At 32.6% G+C, this 24584-nt stretch overlaps 1 protein-coding gene across 1 annotated transcript in view; it reads right to left on the reverse strand.

Annotated features, from left to right (window-relative positions):
* The window catches only part of LOC143236236 (cholecystokinin receptor-like), a 44087-nt gene extending 20992 nt beyond the window's left edge, over nt 1–23095 (reverse strand). The window contains exons 1-3 of the mRNA XM_076474515.1: nt 22958–23095; nt 16678–16801; nt 9946–10146 (exon numbers count right to left, since the gene is read on the reverse strand). Coding sequence (XP_076330630.1) covers nt 9946–10146; nt 16678–16801; nt 22958–23095 — 463 coding nt within the window. The remainder of the gene's footprint in view (nt 1–9945; nt 10147–16677; nt 16802–22957) is intronic.
* Nucleotides 23096–24584: the final 1489 nt, after the last annotated feature.

The raw sequence follows: 24584 nt of genomic DNA on the forward strand, positions 1-24584 counted from the left end.
TGCGATGTAAATTCACTGAAGTTAAATTGTTTATTGTGTTCGAAATTGATAAACGTTCCTGGTTAAATATCCGCAGTCTTGATAAAAAAAAGCGTTAATTACACTTCCGAGATTTGTAAGTATACCAACTAATAATACATACTGTCTTTTGACGCATCACGTTTGTTACATTTATAAACGTGAGGAGAGTTTCTGAAAGCTTCAGCCGGCACAACAATATTGATGATAAACTACTGTTTAGGTTAGCGCGTAAGGCGTCTGAAATGCTTCCCAGCCTGCACAACAATATTGATGATAAACTACTGTTTAGGTACACACCCATATATTGTTGATTCTTACACTTGAAAATCTTCTACAACTATATTTAATATGCACAACTTTCTCAAAACAGACGTAACAGTATAAGTTATGTACATCTAAATATACATTTATCTCAAACAAGTATCAATATTAAAATAGATATATAATGGTAAAGTCGTCATACATGAAATTTTATCAAATAGATTTGGTCTTTAATATGTCGATAAGCATCTATTCTTTTATTTTGTTATCAAGCATAATTTTCAATCATGCTTATTCTGTTGGTAGATCATTTTCAATAGAGACAACACTATATTGATTCAGCTTGTAGCTCTTTATGTATTTACATATTTCCAGATAGCATTCCCCATAGTTCTGGAGCTAGCAGGGTCACGCTTGACAAGGGGATTCAGCCCTCCAACCAAAGTGATAAGAAGGAAGTTAACAGGCCTTCAAAAGACCACCTAGACATGGCAATGTCTAGAAGAAGTTTTTCGGGTCGCTGAAGTTGAATCTTGTAGAGTATTTGTTTTTCTGCCTCCTTCCTCTTCAGGATCCCGAAAACTTTGTATGTGTCTCTGTACTTTTTGCCAACCATCCCTTCCACAGCTTTTGAGCATAAACAACAAAACTTGGCAAGCAAACTATGGCCAGGAAAGAAGGAGTTCTTTATATGCATGACGTAGCCTTCTTAGCAAGGAGGTTAAAATGTGCCAGCAAGGATAACTAGCGTGATGAAGATCTAAAAGTATGTTTTAAGAATAGCTAAGCCTTAATCTGACATCAAAGTTTGTGTCCCTGATATCCTTCAGGCATCACGAGACGACCTGTATAAATGTGTGTTCATACCCCTACTAAGAAGGTTGTGGAATCAAACTTGGCACACGTGCTCAAGTACCACAAGCAAATGTCCAAATGTTTTTGTTTGTTTTTTTCTATGGACTGCACTTGGCGAAAGTATAAATCTAACTGTTAATACTGGATTTGATCTGGTCCTAGGCGCCATTATGAATAACGAGAAGGCCTTTGAATTCTTCAGCTGAATGCTGGTATTGTGTATTGCTGTGATGAATGATTATACTAGAATCAACAGTTCTTTATATGCATTTATATCATTTACACAAATATAAATAATAACACATTCCACCTGATGTAGTATACTATAGTGATAAGAAAATTGAACAAAATGACATTATGAATACACTATATGTTCATTATATACCCAGACTTACTATGCGCATTTAAATTACTACATTATAAGCAAAAATTAATCAAAGATAAATAAGACAAATTTTTTCCAAAGCGAAAACTTTTTACAACTTAAGTAACAATACACACTTATGTATTACATTAGTGTAAAACGGGATACAAAATTTCTGGCACATGCAGAAACTAGATTTCAAGTAAATTATATATCTCTATCTTATGTATGTATTGAATGTATTACATACAGGTAATATTGCCGTGAATATATTGTTATTCTTATAAAACATGTTTAGTTTGTGTTCACTACGTACGTAGTTTAAAACATCTTTGCACACAAAAACTCTTAGACAAATCACAAAATTCACATCAAGTACAATTATTTTCTATATTTATTTTTCACTACATTTTATTTAAAAACCGTGAAAGACAACAATAACATTTTTTATTTAAACTGAATATCCTTCCTTAAATTGATAAACGCAGTCTTTTCTTACAATAGAACGTACGTTTAAGATTTTTTTAGCGAAATAATGCTCAAATATTTTATTTTTTATGAAGAAATAAGATTCATTTCAGAAAAATGAAATTAGCCAGAATAAAAAGGTCAAGCGTGATATATAAGAATTTAATGTCATAAACCTTAATATATGGACTAAAAAAATGGAAGTTACCATTTATTTTCATCGCATTATGAATTATTGTTCTCACAAACTACCACATAGATTCATCGATCCATGGGTAAGTGAACAGATAGATAGATTACACCAAAGCCTTGGGTTAGATAGAAACTATTGCATTTGTCACATTACTGATGAAGACTTACATCTGTAGTGCTCTATGTATTTCTTTCAGATGTTTTATTTGAAACGGTAATGTTTTGTAAGAAACTCGTCTGAGAATATTTATTCTATAGGTACAAAATATTTCAGATGAGATTGTGTGAAACTTTTCAAAACGAATAATATTTTTGTACAACGAAATATCTAAAATTAGATTATTTGTCTCTCTATTAACATATTGATTTTTGTTTCGTTCTCATATTGGTAACCAGTCAAAAGTAATTCAAGCTTCTAGACCTATAAGCAACGCCATCAATTTCCCCTAGTGTCAATGAAATGTGTTTGTGAAAAACTGAGGGCAACGTTGCTTGGAGAACTAATGGATCGTCAATGACTACGCCTCAAATGTGTTGACGATTGCAAGAATATCAAAGTCATATAACCAACAGCGTGCTAAAAATCAATGACAGGTTCCATGGAAGCAGTTTTCCCGTTCTATATTGTCTTTCACTGAAGGTTATATCAGAAAATTAATAACTTAGATAACGGATACGTTATCGTAAGATACACTGGATATCTATTTCGAATAAAAAATATCTCACTATAGATTGGTATTTGAAACGAATTTCACAACCATATTAAAATAAAAGTAGTCTTAAGTACGCCAACAGATTAAAGATTCAAGATTTTGGATTACAAGCTATATTATCACCATACATTTGTCATAAGCAGAGATGACAAGTGTTCCAGAGAGTAATTTCCTTTTTGTATCGAAAGTACCAACCAATTTTTGCGACTTAAATGTTTAGAAGAAATTTATGCAATTACAGACAAAATTGGTTCGTTTAGAAACCAGATACACGTTAGCGACCTCACATTAAAAATATTTTCAAATTCATTTAAAAGTTTTTCACGCACACAAGAATAAAGATAAATTAAAAATAAATAGCAAGAAAATCCATTCATTTTGTGTTAAGTTCAACAAAACACGGGCCTACATGACCTATTTAACCCTATTAGGTAGCTTGCTCATACTATAAAATACATGATTTCGTCCCTTTGTCTTAAAAATTCTTTTCACACTTTGGGGCAAGTGCCCAGTAAGAGTGAAGATCACATTCCGCTATTTGGTCACTAGTATCACAAGAGTTGATGGCAGGTGCTGCTTTCCCTTTTTCTCTTCAGATAAAAATTATGTAAGGCTACATGCTAATGTTTTTTGGTTTGTTTGTTTTTTTAGCAGATTTGCTCGAAAACTATGTAATCGAAAAAATCTACGAATTTATTATACAATATTACAACTGATTCAAGTGAGACTTTATCGCAAAAAAAAATTCATTTTAACAACCTGTGAAAATATACTTTGATATTATTCAAGAAAAACTATTTTTATTGCTACTGTTTGCATTTTGTTGACAACTTAGCTTACGACATCGTTATGCAAGCCCTACAACATATATTATGCAACCCTAACTCGTAAATATCAGAATTAAATTCCAGAGAAGTATTGTGCTTAAAAATATTTGTACACTTTTTTTATTTACTTTGGTAATTTCAAATGTGTCAAACCAGACTTTCGAGTTACTTAACAAAATGAAATTGAGTATCCACTTACAGAGTTATTGTAATACGTCGCTTATTAGCTACATATCTGAGAGCTGAGAAATGACTCCGATTTAAGAATGCTTTAGAGAAGAAAAGTATCCATATATATAAATATTTCATTCTTAATTACTGTATAATTATTAGTTTATAATAACGTGCAAATGCTAAATATTTCCTTAGAGCGATGGAAATAATAAAGACTTTTTAAAATATGAGAATTTTTTTTCCATTAATTAAAGTGTTATAATTTATTATCACTAGGGTTCTTGATGTTTAGGTTGCTTAATTAAAAGCATTTATTGCTTTGTATAAAAGCTGTATAAATTCGATGAAATGATTAGCTCCACATTAGGCTATATGATTTATTTAAAAATATACTGTAGACAGAAGTACTTTAATTAAAATTAACAAAAACGCTGTATGGAAAAAAGTATAGGATCATTCTAATTAACTTTCATTGTAGTATCTCGAAGGAACTCAGACTGCCCTCAGTTAGCCTTTCGCAATGAAGAAGTATTAGGGTTGGTGTATAAACAAAAAATAAACCAAATGTCTCAGTCTATAGTCACATCATGGTCTACTGTATGACGTTTCTTACCATCGTTCTAATTGGACTAATTAAAACAAAACTTAGCTAAATCTGGAATGGCTTTGAAACTTAGTGTCAAATGCTGGAAAACTAGACAATGTTGAATAATATTTCGCTTTAAAGAATACGAAGTTTGGTGAATAAGAATAAATTAACTCACGTAGAAATTAGTTGTTTTTAAATGAGTTTTTAATTTTTGGAAGTTATACATGGTTAATTCTTTCTCAAGATTTCTTTATTCTGAAGCACGATGTTACACAATGAACTTTCTGAACTCTGTCCACTGCAAGTATTGAAACTTTACTTTCAGCATTATAACCTCACCCCTCCAAGATATAAGTCATTGTCTTATGTTTTTGATTTTATAGTTCACTTTCTTTCTCATTCTCCAATGAATTGAACTACCCAGTACTGTACTATTCATTACATCTTAAGGAACATCTGAACACCACATTATTATTTTGAAGTTAAAATATTCAGATTTTTGCTCTGTTAAATATAATTTTACTTTAAAATTGTGTTATTAGTTACAACTTAAAAGCAGTTCATTCTACATATTCTTTAATAACGTTTTTACTTAAAATTGTATTAGTAATTATAAATGGATAACATAACGTTTTTACTATTAAATGTAATATTGATTATAAATTAAACCAATTAGATCTACTAACTTTATATGCTTGTAGTATAATTTATACATAATTGGGTGAGTTTCTTCTTTAACATTGAATTAATGCATAATTATAAGCTTAAAAAGTTTAGTTTCCACTTGAAACGTTAAAATAACATAACTAACCAACACTGTATGGGTCATAAAAAATTAAACCAGACACTTTTAAATATTGGGCCTTAACACTTTTAGATAACACCACATTAGTATTATTAAACAGTTTCAGGGTATATATAAGAAATATTATATTCATAATTATTCTTAAAACAAACAGATATTTGGCACGTTGGATAACATTTTAAAGCAACATTCTTTCATAGTTAAAGATTTTAAGCAACTCTTTATTAACAATTAAAAATTAGATAATATTTTAAGCAGCACTGTATGCTTAATTACAAGCTAAAACTAACATTTTAACTCCATATTTTTAAAATCACAGTTTCTTCTCTGTCACAGCCTTAATCCCAACTAGTTTGGTATCGACTGGGATTTTTGTAAGCTAAAACTTTTTTCACTTTGCTGGCCAGTCCAGACATTAACTGTATAGGACAAGCGTGTTCGGCAATGGCTAATCGAATTGGCAACTATAAGACTATAAGTAAAACTTCTATATTCACGAGGTCCATATTTAGAATTTCAATTAAACATACAAATACATTTAAGAAAGTATTTGATAGAAAAAGTGTCGTTTATCGGATTTAAACTACCTTTAGGAACAAAGGTGAAAACATCTCAGTTTTTACCTGTTTTCTGTCTTTCCTTTGTTGAGTACAATAAAATATTTTTTGACTAATAGTCTTATAAAATATTCGTAAAATAGAAAAAAAAAAGTATGCTTAGGAGATGCTTTATGTGTACTCAAAGTGTATTTTGTTTCTCAACTTATATATGCACCTACTTCAGCGATTAAAATTAATTTTAAAAGAAAATCAAGTAATGGTAAAAATAAAAAATTAAAATTTGTTTAACTCGTGAAACTATTGAGTAGAAATGAAAAAGACTCAGCAACAGCTGTATATAAAGCAAAAACCTAAAGCGACTCAGTTTCATGAAAATAAATTAAATAAAGAAATACAAGAAATTTGAGTCTGGGTAAGTAATGAAAACATACAAGTGACTGTGGCGTCAACCGTATCAAATGCTTCTGTTTTTACTATAGTTGCTATAAAGAAAAGTAAATTTCAGTCGTAGTTTTCGTCAACATTAAATTAAATTTAAGAACCCTAATAGCATATTGCATTGCACTTTCATTTTGGTTATAAATATATAGCTAAAGCAGAGAGTAAAGCCTGAATTGAATCGACAGAAAAAGAAAAACATTTACATCAATGAAATTATTTCAGAAGAACTTGACTACCAAAGAATGGAATTTAATATTAAAGGAGATGGAATTATGAAATGCTATCAAAAGAGTGAAAAAAACACCGATCTATTAGTCTGAATATTAACATTGCAGAAGGTTGAAGCTAAAGAAATAATAAATTATTAAAAAGGATGGTGGACAAATAGAATTTGGTATTATTTACTTATATATCATTCTACTGTGTAAAAAAATAATCATTTGTAACTTTTTCCCAACGATGGCTGAGCCTAACGTTTCAGTGTTGTAACAGATTTACTGTTGTACATTTATTTTAGTGCTACTTTTGTTTCAGTGTAGTTTTCTTTTTTACCTATGACATGCCCTCTGCTAGTACAGCGGTAAGTCTGCGGATTTACAACGCTTATATCAGGGGTTCGATTCTCCTCGGTGAGCTTAGCAGATAGCCCGATGTGGCTTTGTTATCAGAAAACACACACGCCTATGACATATGTTGTTGATTGTGTTTTGCGCAAGTACCACGTGTTCTCGAAATTTGTAGAAGATTCTTGAGTAAGAATCAACAGCATATCTTTTACGAAAACGCGCTAGAACATTGTTAAAATGTCTATAAACTCGCGTGATTCGTATAAAAAGCAGCCAGCTGAGAGATATTATAAAATTATTATTGGATAGCTACAGTCAGTACGTTATAGGTCTAGCTATTAATCGAAAAATTACATAATTTGACCAGGAACTTTTATAGATTTCGAATATTACGAACAGTTCAACTTCAATGGATGACTTCAGACGTTATTATTTCTACGGAATCATTAAATATGTTCTCCGGTAAGAAGTGAGTTTTTAACCGCTGTCAAGCTATCCGAGAAAAACATCGTTAGCTTAAGCGAGGTATGACAACATCAAATCAGATTTCATTTGTTCTTCGTGGACCTGGATAGTCGATAAAATATTCAGTTCGAGAGCAGATATAAGACTCAGTGCCGGCTGTAAGTTTGTAAAGCTGTTGTATATAAACCATCATTTGTAATAACTATTACTAATAACCATTATTATAAATTGTATATTTTTATATATTAAAATATATTTGTGTTAAAAAGAAAAAATATGTGTATCAATCTTGTTGACAAATGTCATAAATTTAATACATATTAACATTTACATTTCCAGCTGTTTGAAATAGTAATGCGTAACGTGCGTAACACAATAAATCGGAGACTTGTTCGAAATAAATTATAATGCATAATAGGGTTTATACCATCGAAATGACACGGCTGAAAGGGCGTGAGCATGTTTGGTGTGACGGAGATTCAAACTCGCGACCCCAAGATTAGAAGTCGAGCGCCCTAACTACCTAGTCATGCCGGTTTATTATATTAGTGAATAAATTTATCTCTTGATTTATTGAAAATTTTGGAAAAATCAAATAAACCAGGATTTTTCCAAATTAATGTAAAATTTTAAAGTACAGTTCGGACTCAAATTTTTACTCTAAGCATAAATCTGTCTTTTTTACTTTAATTTATTTTGAGGAAAAAGGTGAATGCATCTGGGTAGCAAACATGAGAGTGGTTTCGCTTTTTAATGATACTTGAATATAATTAAAAATTTGAGTTGTTGTTAATTTAAGATAACATTCTCAGAATAATATAACATTAAAAGTCTACAATGTATCAGTGGACGAGAATAAAGTCAGATAAAGTTAATTCACACAAGGAACACCTTCAATCCTTGCATAATTTAAAGGTCAAACTATTTCCGGTTTTAAAGCCTTTAGGACAACTGTGTACAATGTACGTATTTCTCAGCAGAGCTACGGATTTTATCACTCAAATGTGTTAGCCATTTCTCTAGAGGACAGCTAGTAACACAATAGAGAAGTAGTCACAGAAAATAGTCTTATACTGAAGATGTTCTTCTATATAAACTAAAAGTTTTAAAATATATTTTAGTTAACTCAGTTACTTAATGCGAGATAATGTGTGCTATGTTATAACAATAATATGACATAAAATAATTTTTGCTACAGTAGTTGTGTCCGATGTAGTTATATAATGTAAGTTAATATAGTTTAGATAACAACACTTATCATATTTCAAGTAATTACCTAAGGTGAGCTAATATGATTTTTATTATAACAATTATATTATACGGTATAGTTAGCAAAATGAGATAATATTCTTTTTATTAAAACAGTTATTTTGATTTATTATGGTTATCGACCCGGCATGGCCAGGTGGTTAAGGCACTCGACTCCTAATCTGAGAGTGGCGGGTTTGAATCCCCGTTACACCAAACATGCTCGCCCTATCAGCTGTGGGGGCGTTATAATGTGACGATCAAACCAACTATTTCTTGGTAAAAGATTAGCCCAAGAGTTGGCGGTGGGTGGTGATAACTAGTTGCCGTCCCTCTAGTCTTACACTGCTAAATTAGGGACGAGTAGTGCAGATAACCCTCGAGTAGCTTTGCGCGAAATTCAAACCAATTATTATGTTTCTTTTAATTAGTAATTATATTTGTTGTTTAAGCAATGGCCACAACAGTATCGACATCCGATTTCTAATATTATATAGTCTATAACGTAGACCTACAAATGTACCACTGACACTTGTTGTTTAGAGTAATTCAATTACGCTTTCTTTTCAGTTTTCACCATACATCTTTATAATGGAATAACTTTTTACTTCGTTTAGGGACGAAGTTTTTAACTGTATTTCCAAAAACAATCTTCTATAAAAAGTCAAGTTTCCCATACATATTAGGTTTACTTTCGTTTCTTGGAAGACCAGTAGAAACATACGCATGTATACATAGTTATTATTACTGTTGTTATCATCACTGTTCTTAGTTTTATGTAATTCGTGCATCTCTGGCTACATAATAAACCCTAAAGTGTTGTTGAAACCCATAAGAGCAAAATATATAATTCATTATTTAGTATGCATCTAATACTCTAAAGTTAGAACACTTCATTAAATTACAGCCATAGATATTAAGATTTCCATTATGAATCAATACGCAGATATAGTAAATAATAACATCTACTCATGCGGAAATGAAGGAGCTACGCACGTGAAACTGTATCGCTCTAAATCTACGTAATCGGATAGGTTTTTGAAGGAATGTTACTTTGTGAACACTCATCAATTCCATTTATACTGAAATAACCTAAGTGAAGGATAAACATTATTATTATGAAATACTTAATTAAGCTATCTTTTTTATGAGTGAATAAATTCGCCATTTATTATCTTCGATTACTGTTCGTGGTTAATAGGTATCTATTGTCTAATCAAAACACTAAAGTAGTATGCGAACCTAAATCGCTGATAAAAGTATCCTTAATTACCCATTTATTATATTGTACCACAATGTTAATCTGTATAACCATTTACACATGCACAGACACACATACATGCATATATATATGTATATATTTCAATGATTTATACATATACATATTGATACTTACTTGGTAATTTGGTGGGCAGTAATCGGCTCAAACCAGCAATTGGCAACATGGTTAGAAAAGATCCCACCCACACCCAGACGACAACTTTATAAGAATGGGAGATTGTTTGCCATTGGCGAGAAGTAAATGGTCGACAGATAGCGAAATATCTTTCTAGTGAAATAGACACCAAAGTCCACACACTGACGGAAACAGAGACAGCTAAAAAAGGAGTAAGATGGACAGTTAACGAAACAAACAAATAAGTACTTGTAACATAAAATATTACCCTGAGAGTTGCAAGTCTTTGAATATTAGCATTTTTCGAAACAACTCACTCTTAAAAAAATCTTTAAAATCTCACTCTAATTGTTGCAATTCCCTGAATATTGAACTTTTTAAAAAATATTGTAACTTAGAATATCACCCCGATAGTCCAGAGAACCAGAATATTAATATTTTCTTTACTGTAATATTTTGGTTAGACTCATTTTGTAGCTTTTTTTAATTTTACTGTGTCTTTTCGTCTTTGAAATAAACAGTTGGTTTCATGTATGTTGTAAAAACTGAACATCTTACTTATCTAACAGCTTCTATCTTGATTCATAAATCACCGAATACTTTGTTATCTTGAAGTCATCTGTAAACAGAACCACGTACGTTTTGAAAAATAATAATAATAGCTAAGAGAAGTGGTTACGTATAAACTTGTTTGTCATCTGGATGTAAAAAATTACCTAATCTGAGATGATGTTTTAGAGATGGCCCCTTGGAAAAAAATATTCTTTGAACACTATCAATTTGACATTGTTTGTTTGTTTTGGAACTTTGCGCAAAGCTACACAAGGATTTTCTGCGCTAGCTGTCCCTAATTTAGCAGTGTAAGACTAGAGAGAAGGCAGCTAATCATCACCACCCACCGCCAACTCTTGAGCTACTCTTTTACCAACGAATAATGGGATTGACCGTCACATTATACGCCCCCACGGCCGAAAGAGCGAGCATATTTGGTGCGACGGAATTCGAACCCGCGACCCTCAGGTTACAAGTCAAACGCCTTAGCCTACCTAGCCACGCAGGGCCCATCTGACATTGTAAAATATTCTATATTGGTGAAACTTGCAGACACAGAAATTAGTATCAAAAGTAGAACTTCGAAGACACAATTTTATCATAAAAAAGTATGAATAGAAAATAAAATACGCCAGCAGTGCAAACGTAACTTAATAATTGAATATTACAAGAGAAAGTAATTAATGAAATTACACTTGATTTCTTATTTCGACGCATTACAAACACAATACAGCATTATAATGAAATTCTCTTCCGTTTCATCCTTCCTTAAATATTTAAGGAGTTATTGTGTTGTTAACCCTTACTCTAAATACGAATTTATAAATAATTCATGTGAAGTTCATAAATTAAACTTCGCCATCTTAACCTAGTTTACACTATTTCAGTTTTATTGATAGAGTTTGATAACACAAGTAGCATTTTATCCAGTACTGTTTTGTCACCAAGAAGGTCTAATTGGACCTGATATTGAGCGAAAGAACTCGTCGGTACCGGTTATAACATATTTTGTGGGGTTGATTTTTATCTTTACATTTGTTCTTGAATTCTTAGAAATAGTGAAACTAAATGCGTTTCATCCTTTTGTATTCTTTCTAAACTTTACTTGTGTATTCTTTCTAAACTTCACTAGTTTATTTGTTTTTTGTTCTACATTTCATGAAAGTTCCTTGAATTGCTTATAGGTTTCTGTTAGATGTGTTTTCGGATAGTAACATTTTGCGCATTGCTGACGCAAGTAGCTGTGCCCGAGCATAAAGGGTAATTCGTGTTATTATAGTATTTTTCCCTGATGTTCAGAATTACAGATGAGATCTAAACATATTCTCAGACTCAATTTTCTAAAAAATTTATGCACCAAACTGCTCCATGGCCTGTAACTTTGTTAATTACAGTATCTCTAATAACCTATAAATCACGTAAAAATATACTAATATTACAAACAATCTCAGTAATCAGTGGTGGTTGGTACGTAAATAAGTGAGCGATTTTAAGACTAAATATATCAAATTAATATATCTTTGAATATGAGCTGTGTAATTCAAGTTTCTATAACTTTCTTCATACAGCAAGGTTTCAAAACAGTTTAGTGAATTATTTCAGCAAGAAGAATGTATCACTATGTAATTCCACTAATGACTCCAAGTTTTAAACCAACTTCCAAAAACTCGTGAGTGGAACGCGAACAAGCAAAATATATTATTCTAGAAAAATTAAATTGACCAAATTCTCTAAATTAAATATCATATGAATAACAGTTCTTTAACAATTAATAAAGCAATCAAATTTTTTGTATGGTCGGTGCAATAGAAACTTAAAACTCTTATGATTCTAGAGAAAACTAAATTATATAAACCAAATTAATGTTAACCTGAGGTTAACTTTTAAGTCATCACAAAATTATAATTTTATTTCAAAATACTTCGTATCCCATAATGAAATCAGTGACAAAAAAAGTCTTTCACGTTTCGTCTCACGTTTCGTCTTGTTTTGATATTGTTATTGAAGTGTTCTGTTCTGATAGATTTTTTCCGCTCAACCAAATTAAATTTATTACTAAACACCGATCTAGAAGCTTCCATTTTCCTATATGCAACAAATTAATAAGAAAAGATGTAACAATCAAAATGCTGTTAGCTATGTCTGTTGCACTTAGTGTTGTATTTCGAGAATAACTTCACATGCAGTGCTCACTTCGTCGTATTTTACATATATACTTTAATAATTAGATCCAATTAAATTTGATTAGCGATTTCAAAGCATTTTGCACAGTTCTGAAAATGTTTATGGAATTAACTTTGCGCTAAACCTAGAAACTGATAACAAAATATAAGCTTGTTGTACTGATATCAACCTGTAGCTGACACAGTGCCTATCTTTCCAGCTTCCTTTGGTTTGTTTGTACAAATTACAAACAAAATTAAGTACAAAGCTACACAAACAGATATCAGTGCTCTATCCATCACGAGTATCGAAACCCAGTTTTTGAGGTTGTAAGTCCGCAGCCAAACCGCTGTGCCACTAGAGGGAAACATTAAATAAGACACTACAGACAACATTCATGTGCTCTATACATGCTTGCAATAATAACATAAAAAAAAATAATAGCAATTGCAAACAGATAAATATTGTACTTTATTTTCAACTTGTTTTAACTTTCATCGACTAATTTTGATTTAATATTTTTTTATAACAAGTTAATAAACTAACAGAAATATACTATGTTTTATTATTCTTATACTTAATTTAACATTTGTTACACACGAGTTGCTAAACACGAGATTATACAACATCATCTGATTTATTTGGACGCATTTCTTAATAATGAGCTATACTTGTGGTTGAATTCAGTCAAGAAAAAAGAAATGGGTATTTTCTTCAAATTTATTTACTGAGAAGAGAGTAAGAATTCTATTTAAAAATAAATGTAAATATTTCATCCATAGACATTTCTCAGTTTACTATTTTTGTGTTAATTCATTTTATGTTCTACTATTCTTTAATATAGCGTTTAGGCCCGCCATGGACAGGTGATTAAGGCGCTCGACTCGTCACACCAAATCTGCTCGTCCTTTTAACCGTGGGAGCGTTATAATGTTCTTTGAATCTCACTATTCGTTGGTAAACGAGCAGCCCAAGAGTTGGCGGTGGGGGATGATGACTAGCTGTCTTATGTCTAGTCTAACGTTGTTAAATTATGGACGGCTATAGTAGATAGTCCTCGAGCAGCTTTGCGCGAAATTCAAAAAGAAACAAACCTAGCGTTCAAAGGTTCAGTCCACAAGTGAGAAAAGCTTAATACTTAACAATCAGAATAACAATATTTTTCTCAAGATAAACGTTACGACTTTTTCCAAAATTAATCATTTTTTATCTAATATTATACTCTTGTTATAATCATTTGATTGACATTTAATATTAATGATATTTAAAAAGTTATAGTTTGGAGTAATATGCAAATATCAGTTTGTGGAATTATGAAAGTCATGATTCTTTGGTTCTCCATTTGTAAAATAATATCGAATTATGATTTTGCAAGACAAACCATTCCCACATGGTCTTTGAGATAAGGATTAACATTTTTTTAACTCAATGTACATTGATATATATATCTTCACATAGAAAATATCCAAGAAGTATAACCCTAAAAAGATAAAAGTCATCATATATTATAAAGATAACCTGGAAATGAGTTAATGTAACAGTGAAAACGAAACACTAAATCACAGATTACACATTATTCTACTATCATTATAGAGCTAAAACAGTTTTATCTCAACTAATACGTCACTTTCGATGCAATTAAAATCTGAAATATCCAATTAAGATAAGTATGAAGCAAAGTCAACTGCTTCAGAAAGTTTCTTTTAAAGTTTTTATACGTTCACACAAGTGCTAATTATCAAATGGTAATACTTCTCAAACAAAAATATATGTTACGTATGTTATAAAAAACAAATATATATATTATTTTTGTATAGCTAATTATAAGGCTTATATGTAAAAGTTCCAGATAAATTTAAGGCCTAGATTGCATTCTTCTTGTTTTGGGTCTTGAAAAGAAGAAGAAAAAACACACCACATTGACATCAAGAATACTTCAAAAGAACATTACTGAACTATTCAGACGATTAATGAATCTACTTTCAGTTTTACATTTCTCTTTTTGTGACAAAAGAGATAATGCAAACAGCTATCGTATCTATTGATCTTAGGCCCGGCATGGCCAGGTGGTTAAGGCACTCGACTCGTAATCTGAGGGTCACGGGTTTGAATCTCCGTCACACCAAACATGCTCGCCCGTTCAGCCGTGGGAGAGTTATAATGTACGGTATATCTCACTATTTGTTGGTAAAAGAGTAGCTCAAGAGTTGGCGGTGGGTGGTGATGACTAGGTGCCTTCCCTCTAGTCTTACACTGTTAAATTAGGGACGGCTAGTGCAGATAACCCTCGTGTAGTTTTGCGCGAAATTCAAAAACCAAAGAATTTATTGATATTATCCTTAAAGTATATCAAGTCGAGCGTTGTACTTCGTGAAGATTTATTAACTTTAAACTGAAGCGACACTTTAATTTATCGTTGTAATAAAAAACATAAAAATTATGTTAAAAACAGTTCAATAGGTTTGAAATTAAAAAATAACACACTTTCAAAAATAAAACTCGGTTAATATTTTACACAAATAAAGTCTACAAGAAGGATATCCATCAGCAGATGTGCTATCATTAAAAAAGACAAAACAATCCATAGCTTTTTAAAGAGAAAAGAAGATCTGTCTTGAGAAGATAAACAAAAATTTTGTTTGAAGTTGGTCACAAAGCTACACAACAGGCTCTCTCTTCTTTGAGACATACAGCTGTGCCACGGTAGGGGGAGGCTAAAAAAGAGCTAATAATAAATACCTCACATGTCTAAATCATCTATTTAATCATACAGTATATAATACTATAAGCCTCGGAAGCTTTTAACGCTTAGTAATCGGGAACTTCAAGTATTAACCATTAATGTTTAGAGATTTCGAATTGTAACAAAACAATAATATATACTGTCTCTCCTCGCGTTGCGCTGGTTAGCTTTTATAAGCGTTAGACGAATTTCTAGAAATTTCAGTTTAAACAACAATATTGGTATTTACACACACACACACATTATTGATTCTTATGTTTCAGAATCTTCTATAACTTCAGGGAATAGACGGGAATTTTGCAGTGCAGATTTAGCATTACAAGTTATATGCATTTCTAAATACACATGTAACTGAAACAAATGTCGACATTAAAATAAATATGTAATAGTAAATCTGTCACACATCTAAGTTCATGAAAAATTTCACATTTTAATCCAGTCCATATTAAATATTTTAAACTGTATCATTTTTTTCATGTATTTCTATTTTTTCGTTAATCTCACATGTTTGTAAAACATGGAACCGCAAATCACATTCATTATCGTTCGGAAATCTCAATAATTAGTTATTCGATTCCTCTCAAGTAATTTTTATTCCGAAAACAAAAAAAAACACGCTTATAAGTCGTTTTAAAAACTGCCTAAGATTTTTCGAAAAGAATGTTTAATTTCACGCACAGATTTTCATATTTCAGTACTGCTTCGTGTTTTTGAAATATACAATCCTTTGGACTTATCTCTGAAAGGTCGCACTATATATATTCTGATACTATGAAAAAAGACAAAATAAAAAACGTAGCAGAAAAATATAGAAATTGAATAAAACACCTGTCTGCAAAGAAATACGTTTAATTTTATGTCAACCAAAGTATTGGAACATAATATGAAAACGTTGATTCAAGACACCTAACTATATTATTACCCGATGGCTATTTTTTTTTATTTTACTACACTTGATTACCATGAAAAAGAACGAAAAACGTCAGAAAAGTTCATATACACTTGGAACAAGAACATTGGTATACTCTAGAGATTAAAAGTCACGTGTCACTTTACACGTATCACAAAGCATTACAAGTAAGCATGTCACTTCAGCATTCTGTTGAAGGAGTAATCGAAGTACATGTTTAAATAAAATGACAGATATATATTTTGAAAGTAATATATTTCTTCCTCTAGAAAAGAAAGAGAAAAAATAAACTATAATTTCTTAAACTATTGTCCAGAAGAATATGGTCAGTGAATATTTGAGATAACATGAAGGATGATCCTACTGAGCAAACGTGACTTCTGAAACTGAAGGAATACGGCTTGGTCTTGTGGTAGAATTAATGATTTTGGAGTTGACCAGCCGGTTACAATCTTTGCAATACCTGAAAATATCTTTTGTACTTCAAGCTGTGAGTATATGATAAAAATCACAGCAAATCTTTTAGCATGGATTGTGGACTACAGGATCCTTAGGAATAACATATCACTGTCGACACTAGAGTTTCACTGTAACAACATTCTGAAACAGCAGTGAGGTTAATCCTAAACCACACATCCTGACGAACTTTCAACGTATCCTTTACTGAATTTGATGTAGCCTTTCAGAATCAAGTTTAAATTGCTCAAATACACAAAATTATATTGAAGATACATTGGAAAGCAAATGCGTGGTCTAATGGGACTGATGCAATTTCAGTTTCTTTGGACATCTTTCTTATGAAAACAGACATTGTTTTGAAGTGTAGCTGACATAATTTGACTGCTGGAGTTTCGAGCCATTCGTCTTTGTCTCTTTTAAATCCTTCTTTATTAATTTGTTAACGGTACTACCTTCACCACAATATCGTCATTGTTGTTAACTGTACCATCTTCACCATAATATCGTCACTGTTGTTAACGGTACCAGCTTCACCACAATATCAACACTGTTGTTAACGGTACCATCTTCACCACAATATCGTCATTGTTGTTAACTGTACCATCTTCACCATAATATCGTCACTGTTGTTAACGGTACCAGCTTCACCACAATATCAACACTGTTGTTAACGGTACCATCTTCACCACAATATCAACACTGTTGTTAACGGTACCATCTTTACCACAATATCAACACTGTTGTTAACGGTACCATCTTCACCACAATATCGTCACTGTTGTTAACGGTACCATCTTCACCACAATATCAACACTGTTGTTAACTGTACCATCTTCACCACAATATCGTTACTGTTGTTAACGGTACCATCTTCACCACAATATCATCACTGTACTTTTAGCTTTGTGTCCTCATTTCAATCTAAATTTTTGGTTTTAGTTACTTTGTACTTCATAAAAGTGAATAATTTACAGATAGTTTGAATTGTGGTTTAAGATCGTTTAGAGTTTCTAAACATTCTTCTTTCTGTTTTCCGTGAAAAATACTTCAATGTCTATTCTATGGAATGTTATACCCTTTGTAGCGTTATTACACTGTCAAATTGCTGTAAAACAAATGCGTATGCTCTAAACATGTCACTTTTGGCGCCATCTGTGATAGTAGAATTATTTGAGTAAATACTGTTGTCTAATATCAGTACAGGTGCTTTGTAAACATAAAACAGTCAATTTAATGAAATATAATACTTGCATAAACGTCTGTGCACCTTGAAAAACACACTTAAGACTAGTATCGTCATAGATCAAAGGAAAACCATAAAAAATATCACAGTTTTTGCGAGCACTAACCCATAAAGTAATCCTCGACTTGCAATGGTACTTTTAGCCTTGTGTCCTCATTTCAATCTAAATATTTGGTGTTACTTTGTACTTCATAAAGGTAAGTAATTCACAGATAGTAATTATATATTTAATTTCGAGGAGGAAAAGAAACTGCTAATCTACAAAAGGAAATTTTCCTACATCTTTAATATTCGCTTTCACCTTTTACCTTTCCCTGTTCCGTCTCATGAACTTCGTGTTCTTTTTTTTAATTTTCGATTTATGTAACTGAAACTTCAGTCTGATATCCTTCAAATAATTTTTAGTTTAATTTATTTTCCACTCAACTAATTTGTATACATTTCTCATATCAAGCACTCAGGATATACAGATATTCTCTGAATGCTGTAGTTGCTCTTATAACACATTATGATATTTAAATTTAACGATTCTACTTCGCAGAATATAAATATATTCAAATATATTGATTTTTATGTCCATACTTTCTGTTGTTCGTAGCTTTTACAAAACAGTTGAAATTTGCGACTTATCAGATGCTCGAGTTACAACAATCGAAAGGGCTGAATTTGTCAAACTAAGGTTACACTAGAACATATATTGAGGGGAAATAGTATGAACTAGTACATGTTTTGAGTGTTCTTGTGAATTAGAAAATATGTGAAGTTGTGTTGTGAACTTGACCATATATTTAGTTATCCTAAAAGAAAGCACTAGTAATAAGAGCACGATTACATTAACTGAAAACAGGTGCGTGGCATTTGCACATGAACTTCAACAAATGAAAACAAACCCTCAAAATGTGTTAATAATGCACTGTTACTATTTTAGTTATAATCTGAAAGTTGTGTGACATAATCGAATTTCCTTAGGGAAAACTAGATTTCTTTCTGCAACATACGTGTTTCTCTTGTAGCAAAGCCACATCTATCTGCTGTGTCCACCGAGGAAAGTAGAACCCTTGATTTTAGCGTTGTAAATCAGTCCCAGTGGAGAACTTTTTATTCTGCTAATTGAACGTTTGTTTGTCAAGTTATTTTCAGAAAGCAAAGTTATAGTATATCATCTTAGTTTTGTAGCCCATGAAATACAGCTGAAGTCTCAAACTACATACCCTTTAGAGATTGGTTTCGTAAATTTGACTGGTCTCACCCTGGATATATTAACGTATACAAATAAGACAAAGAATTTAAGAAGTTAACGTAATTTGATTGCAGAAGATCATAAAAAGTAACACCTTATTATCTTTCTAAAATAACTTAGAGCACGTAAAATCACAACACATTATGCAATCTATCATTAAATATCTAAAGTAAGAAATAGTTTAATCATACAATAAAACTAGGGGAGATTTTAGTAGAGCTCACACTTCTCCCACGTAATGCCGGCTCTCAAAAATACGAAACCATGGACCATTTACCCGAAATAAATATTGTAACTTCATTGTAAACCATTCTTTTTAGGATTGTATGTATGATTTTTCACAATTTTGTGTTTTGAGATATATAAATAGTTTTCCTATGCTAATAGACCAGTTAGTGGTGTTTTTTTTCCGTGGAGAGCTGTGAAATTGTGTTAAATGGACTTTGAGTTACATAAAATCTTAATTGTCTCTTCATTAAAGTAAAGATACACTTTTAATTATCACAGTTACCTACTTTATTGGTACACTAACATCCTCTTCAAAATTAAAAGCAACACAATTGAAATATTGCCTTTTGTCACAATATTAGGACGTTATAATGGTCAATCAATCCCACTATTCGTTGGTAAAACAGTAACCCCACATTGACATCCTCTTCAAAATTAAAAGATACACTTTTAATTATCACACAATTGAAATATTGCCTTTTGTCACAATATTAGGACGTTATAATGGTCAATCAATCCCACTATTCGTTGGTAAAACAGTAACCCCACATTGACGGTGGGTGATGATGATTAGTTGTCTTCTCTTTAGTCTTACATTGCTAAATTAAAGACGGTTAGCACGTTTAGTCCTCGTGTAGTTTTGCGCGAAATCCAAATCAAAGAAAGACAAAATTAACAGTTGCTACATAAAATGTTAACGGTTATGCAGACCGATGCATCTTATATAATTATCTAACTACTAATCGATATTTTCAGTTTAATAATATCTTATGCGATATGTGTGATACGTGACTAGATCAGAAATTCTTAACATTCTGATAGTAATAATTATAAATTGTGTACTGTCTACTATTAACACTTTCTCTGGCTTTGAAACGAAAAATAAAAATGATTGTCTGTTTTGTAATGCACATAAAGCTGAAGGTGCGGAGCATGTTTAAGGGCATCTTGAATATTCCTTGTATATTCCGGGAGATTAATTGCTAGGCCAGGCCCGGCCCTGAAGCTAGCTAAGGATCTTCTATGCGTAGCTTCGAACGTTAACCACTAGGCCAGGCCCAGTCACAGAATTAGCTAATAATCCCCCTTATATAGCCTGGAAAGTTAACTACGAGTCCATGCACGATCCTGGAGTTACCTAAGAACCTTACTTACATAGTCCAGAACGTTAACCACTAGGCGCGGCCCGGTACTGGGGTTACATAAGAAACCTTCTTATAAATAATAAGTTCCCCGATGGAACAGCGGTAAGTCTTCGAGTTTACAACTGTAAAATCAAAGGTTCGATTATTGTCGTTGGACAGATAAGATAGCCCGTAAATAATAGAATTAAATACGTAAATTACTTCTTCACAACTCCAAACTAGGAGAAACGAATGTTTGAAATAAAACTGGAAAAGTATTTGTTATCTATTCGTACTTACAAAAAATGTAATAATAATAGTATGGCAAGAGGGGATAATCATTCACGGTGTCCTGCGTTCATGTTTATTTTTCTATTGATCTTCAAGAATCGTAGGCCTGGCATGGCCATGCGCGTAAGGCGTGCGACTCGTAATCCGAGGGGCGCGAGTTCGCGCCCGCGTCGCGCTAAACATGCTCGCCCTCCCAGCCGTGGGGGTGTATAATGTGACGGTCAATCCCACTATTCGTTGGTAAAAGAGTAGCCCAACAGTTGGCGGTGGGTGGTGATAACTAGCTGCCTTTCCTCTAGTCTTACACTGCTAAATTAGGGACGGCTAGCACAGATAGCCCTCGAGTAGCTTTGTGCGAAATTCCAAAACAATCAAGAATCGTAACCATAGGTCAAATCTTGAAAAAAGACGCGCATTGTCAGCCCGTGAAAGTAAGCAAATTGTGATGAATAACTAAGCAAGAAAAAAGTATCTCATGACTGAAATGTGAAGCCCAGTATCGTGCTACATTATACAGAAGACGATTCCGAGGTTTTCTTCGTTTAGTGAAGATATTTTACTTTCGTTATTATTGAAATTCTCTTTAAAAATAACGTGAATATATAATGAAATAATGAATAATGTATATCACATTCTTATTTTTCAGGTGCTCAGCTTGACACAAGTTTTTAATCTTTAAGTAATACTAGCTAATAAGGGCCCATTTTTAAGTCTATATAAGGCTGAGGACAACACAGTAGAAATCCTCTTTCTAATATATAATCCTCAATAACATTTTATTCGGTAGCTGTCAAAAATTGTTTATGGAAAATACACACGCATATAAATAAATATGTGTATATATATATCAATAACTAGCGTATAAGTATCTTGAAATACACCCTCCAAGGTTTAATGTAGATTCTAGCTTTAAAACGTATTGGACTCGATTTTATCCTTTCTTGTCAAGGATTCGACTATTGGAGTAAAATTACCTAATTAATATTACGTCTAATACACTAAAAAAACAAACTAATTCCGGTTGAAATTTCAGTCGTTTTACTTTATAATCCCCGACTTTCTTAGTTAACGACAGTTCACCTGAGAATAAAACTAATTAACTTAGAGTTCATCATCTTGAACATAGAGGTTTTCCGGTTTGAACTTTGTACTAGTACTTACTAAGAAACAAGTTACTTACTTCTAAAGAATACACATAATACATCTGCAAGGCTTAAAAAATGGTTTATACTTTTCACATAGTTAAAACAAAAAGCAATAAACGTGTTTATGTTACGTTAAGAAGCGCAAAAGTTTTCGAACATACAACGCTAAAATCGAAGAAACGATCCCCAGTGGTAGAGAGAACGAAGATAGCCCATCTTGTAGTGTTTCTCTGAAGTACAAAGAACCATTATGAAGTACACATTAAATAATATATTCAATGTTCCAACTTAAACACATTCTTCAAAGACAAAAGTAATTAAAATATTAAAATAAAAATAACACATCTTTAAATTACATAAATAAGGTAATTGTATTTTAATTTAATTATACATTGGTACCCCGGTTCTCTAACTTAATCCGTTCCAGAAGGCTGTTCGAAAACCGAATCAATTTTTTCCATAAGAAATACTGTAAATTAAATTAATCCGTTACAGACCTCTAGAAATTACGCATTATGAAGCATTTTAGGTAAAAATATTGCTTATTTATACCTGTATAATAATACTCACATGCATAAATTCAACCACAAAAACTATAAACACAATAACAAAACAATAAATGAAAATTTAACTGCACTTTACTTGTGCTGAGGAGAGCTGATGGCGTAAGTGAAAGGTGGTGAGGAACGTGGAGAGTAGGAGGGTTATTATTGTTTGGAAGAGGAGTCACCTTCCATAAAAACGTCAGGTAACTCTCCTTCTGGAGTTCTTTCTCTTTTCTGTCTCTTTGCACCACTACAACCTGCTTAGGACTCACTGGACCTATTTCTCACAAAAAACTTGTCTAATGAGGTTTGTTCCTGCCTGCAATTTAAAATGTTTCTGAAGTAAGACATGGCATTGTCACTGAAAACCTTTATGCTGCGATTTGCTACAGCTATGTCACGGTGAATTTTTTCCACAAAACTTTGTAATTCTCCCCAGTTTTCACACATTTCCTTGATTAGTGAACCAGGAACATCCTCCCTTCCCCCCTCCTTATTTGAAGACATTTCCTCAATTGCCTACTGTTCCTGCTCCTTCTGAAGGCCTTGGGGTTCTTCCGTGGTGAGCTCAGTGTTGTGGTCTTCCACCAACTCCTCCACATCATCACCACTCACATTCAAGCCCAAACACTTGCCTAGTGAAACAATATTTTCTGGCCACAATTTCATTCAGGCTGAGTTCATGGTTCTCAAAGATACTTCCCTCTAGGATTTGTCTATAATCCTCAAGCAATGGAGGATTTTAAAGTGATTTATCCAGAACTCTCTGAGGGTTAACTTTGTGTCAGAGGTCACTTCAAAATACCTTTGAAACAGTGCTTTGGTGTAGAGTTTCTTAAAGTTCGATATGACCTGCTGGTCCATGGGCTGAATGAAAGGAGTCGTATTGGGGGGCAAGAGCTTCACCGTAATGAAACTGTACTCCTCCACCAACCTGTCCTCCAAGCCTGGTGGGTGAGCTGGTGCATTGTCCATCATCAGCAGCGTCTTTGTTAGAACTTTCACCCTCCCCATGTCTTATCACACTATGTATGCCACTTCTCTTCATAAATTTTTCAAACCACCCCCTACTAGCCTTAAAGGCATCACTTGTATCAGCACTCGTTCCAGGGGTGTTTTTCAGGAGGTCAGCATGCAACTGCTTTGCTTTCTCACAAATGATGGTCTCAGAAATGCTATCACCAGCTGACTGTTTTTCGTGTACCCAAATCAACAACAGTTTTCTACCTCTTCCATTGTTTTTTATCTTTTTTTTGTAAGCACTGTCACTCCTTTTGCAACATCAGCTCCTTTGATGACCTCTTTATTTTTCAGTATGGTGCAGACTATAGACTTCTCCATATCAAACTGTGTAGCAAGGTCAGACACACGAACACCACTCTCATACTTCGCTATGAGATCTTTTTTCACCTCTATTGTGGCTCTAACAACTTTTCTTTTTGTTTTGCTGCTTTCATTATCCTTCTTTGACCCCATGGTGGCTTATTTAATCAGAATATTTAGAAAAACAACAAAATATAAACGAGAACGTTCACAGCAGATTTTAGCGGGGATGTGGACTGAGCGACAGGTGCGGGTAAAATGTTTTGGGCAAGTTTGGCGTGGGCCGAAAATGGTCGAAGGGTCGTTCGGGTCATCAGTCGGGTTATTTCGGGAGTTCGGGGCCACGACAGCTTGAGGCGGGAACCGAGTTTATGTTCGACAACCGAGACATTTTTTTCTCAAACAATATGTTCGAAAATTCAATTGTTCGAGAAGGGAGTCGTTCGGGAACCGAGATACTACTGTACTTAAGTACCTTTATTGGTAAATGAAGATTAAGAAATATGGATACAAAGTAAAAAAAACGCTAACTGCAAAATCAGAGAAATAATTAGTAATGCTCTATTATTTCCTTTCGCGCACATTTTTTTCTTGGCGATGTTGTAATTACATTCTTGATGTACAAGACTATGCAGGTAACTTTACATATTATCCTTTCTTTGATATTTTAAAA

This window comes from Tachypleus tridentatus, chromosome 13 (assembly GCF_004210375.1).
Source record: "Tachypleus tridentatus isolate NWPU-2018 chromosome 13, ASM421037v1, whole genome shotgun sequence".
Lineage (NCBI taxonomy): Eukaryota > Metazoa > Arthropoda > Merostomata > Xiphosura > Limulidae > Tachypleus > Tachypleus tridentatus.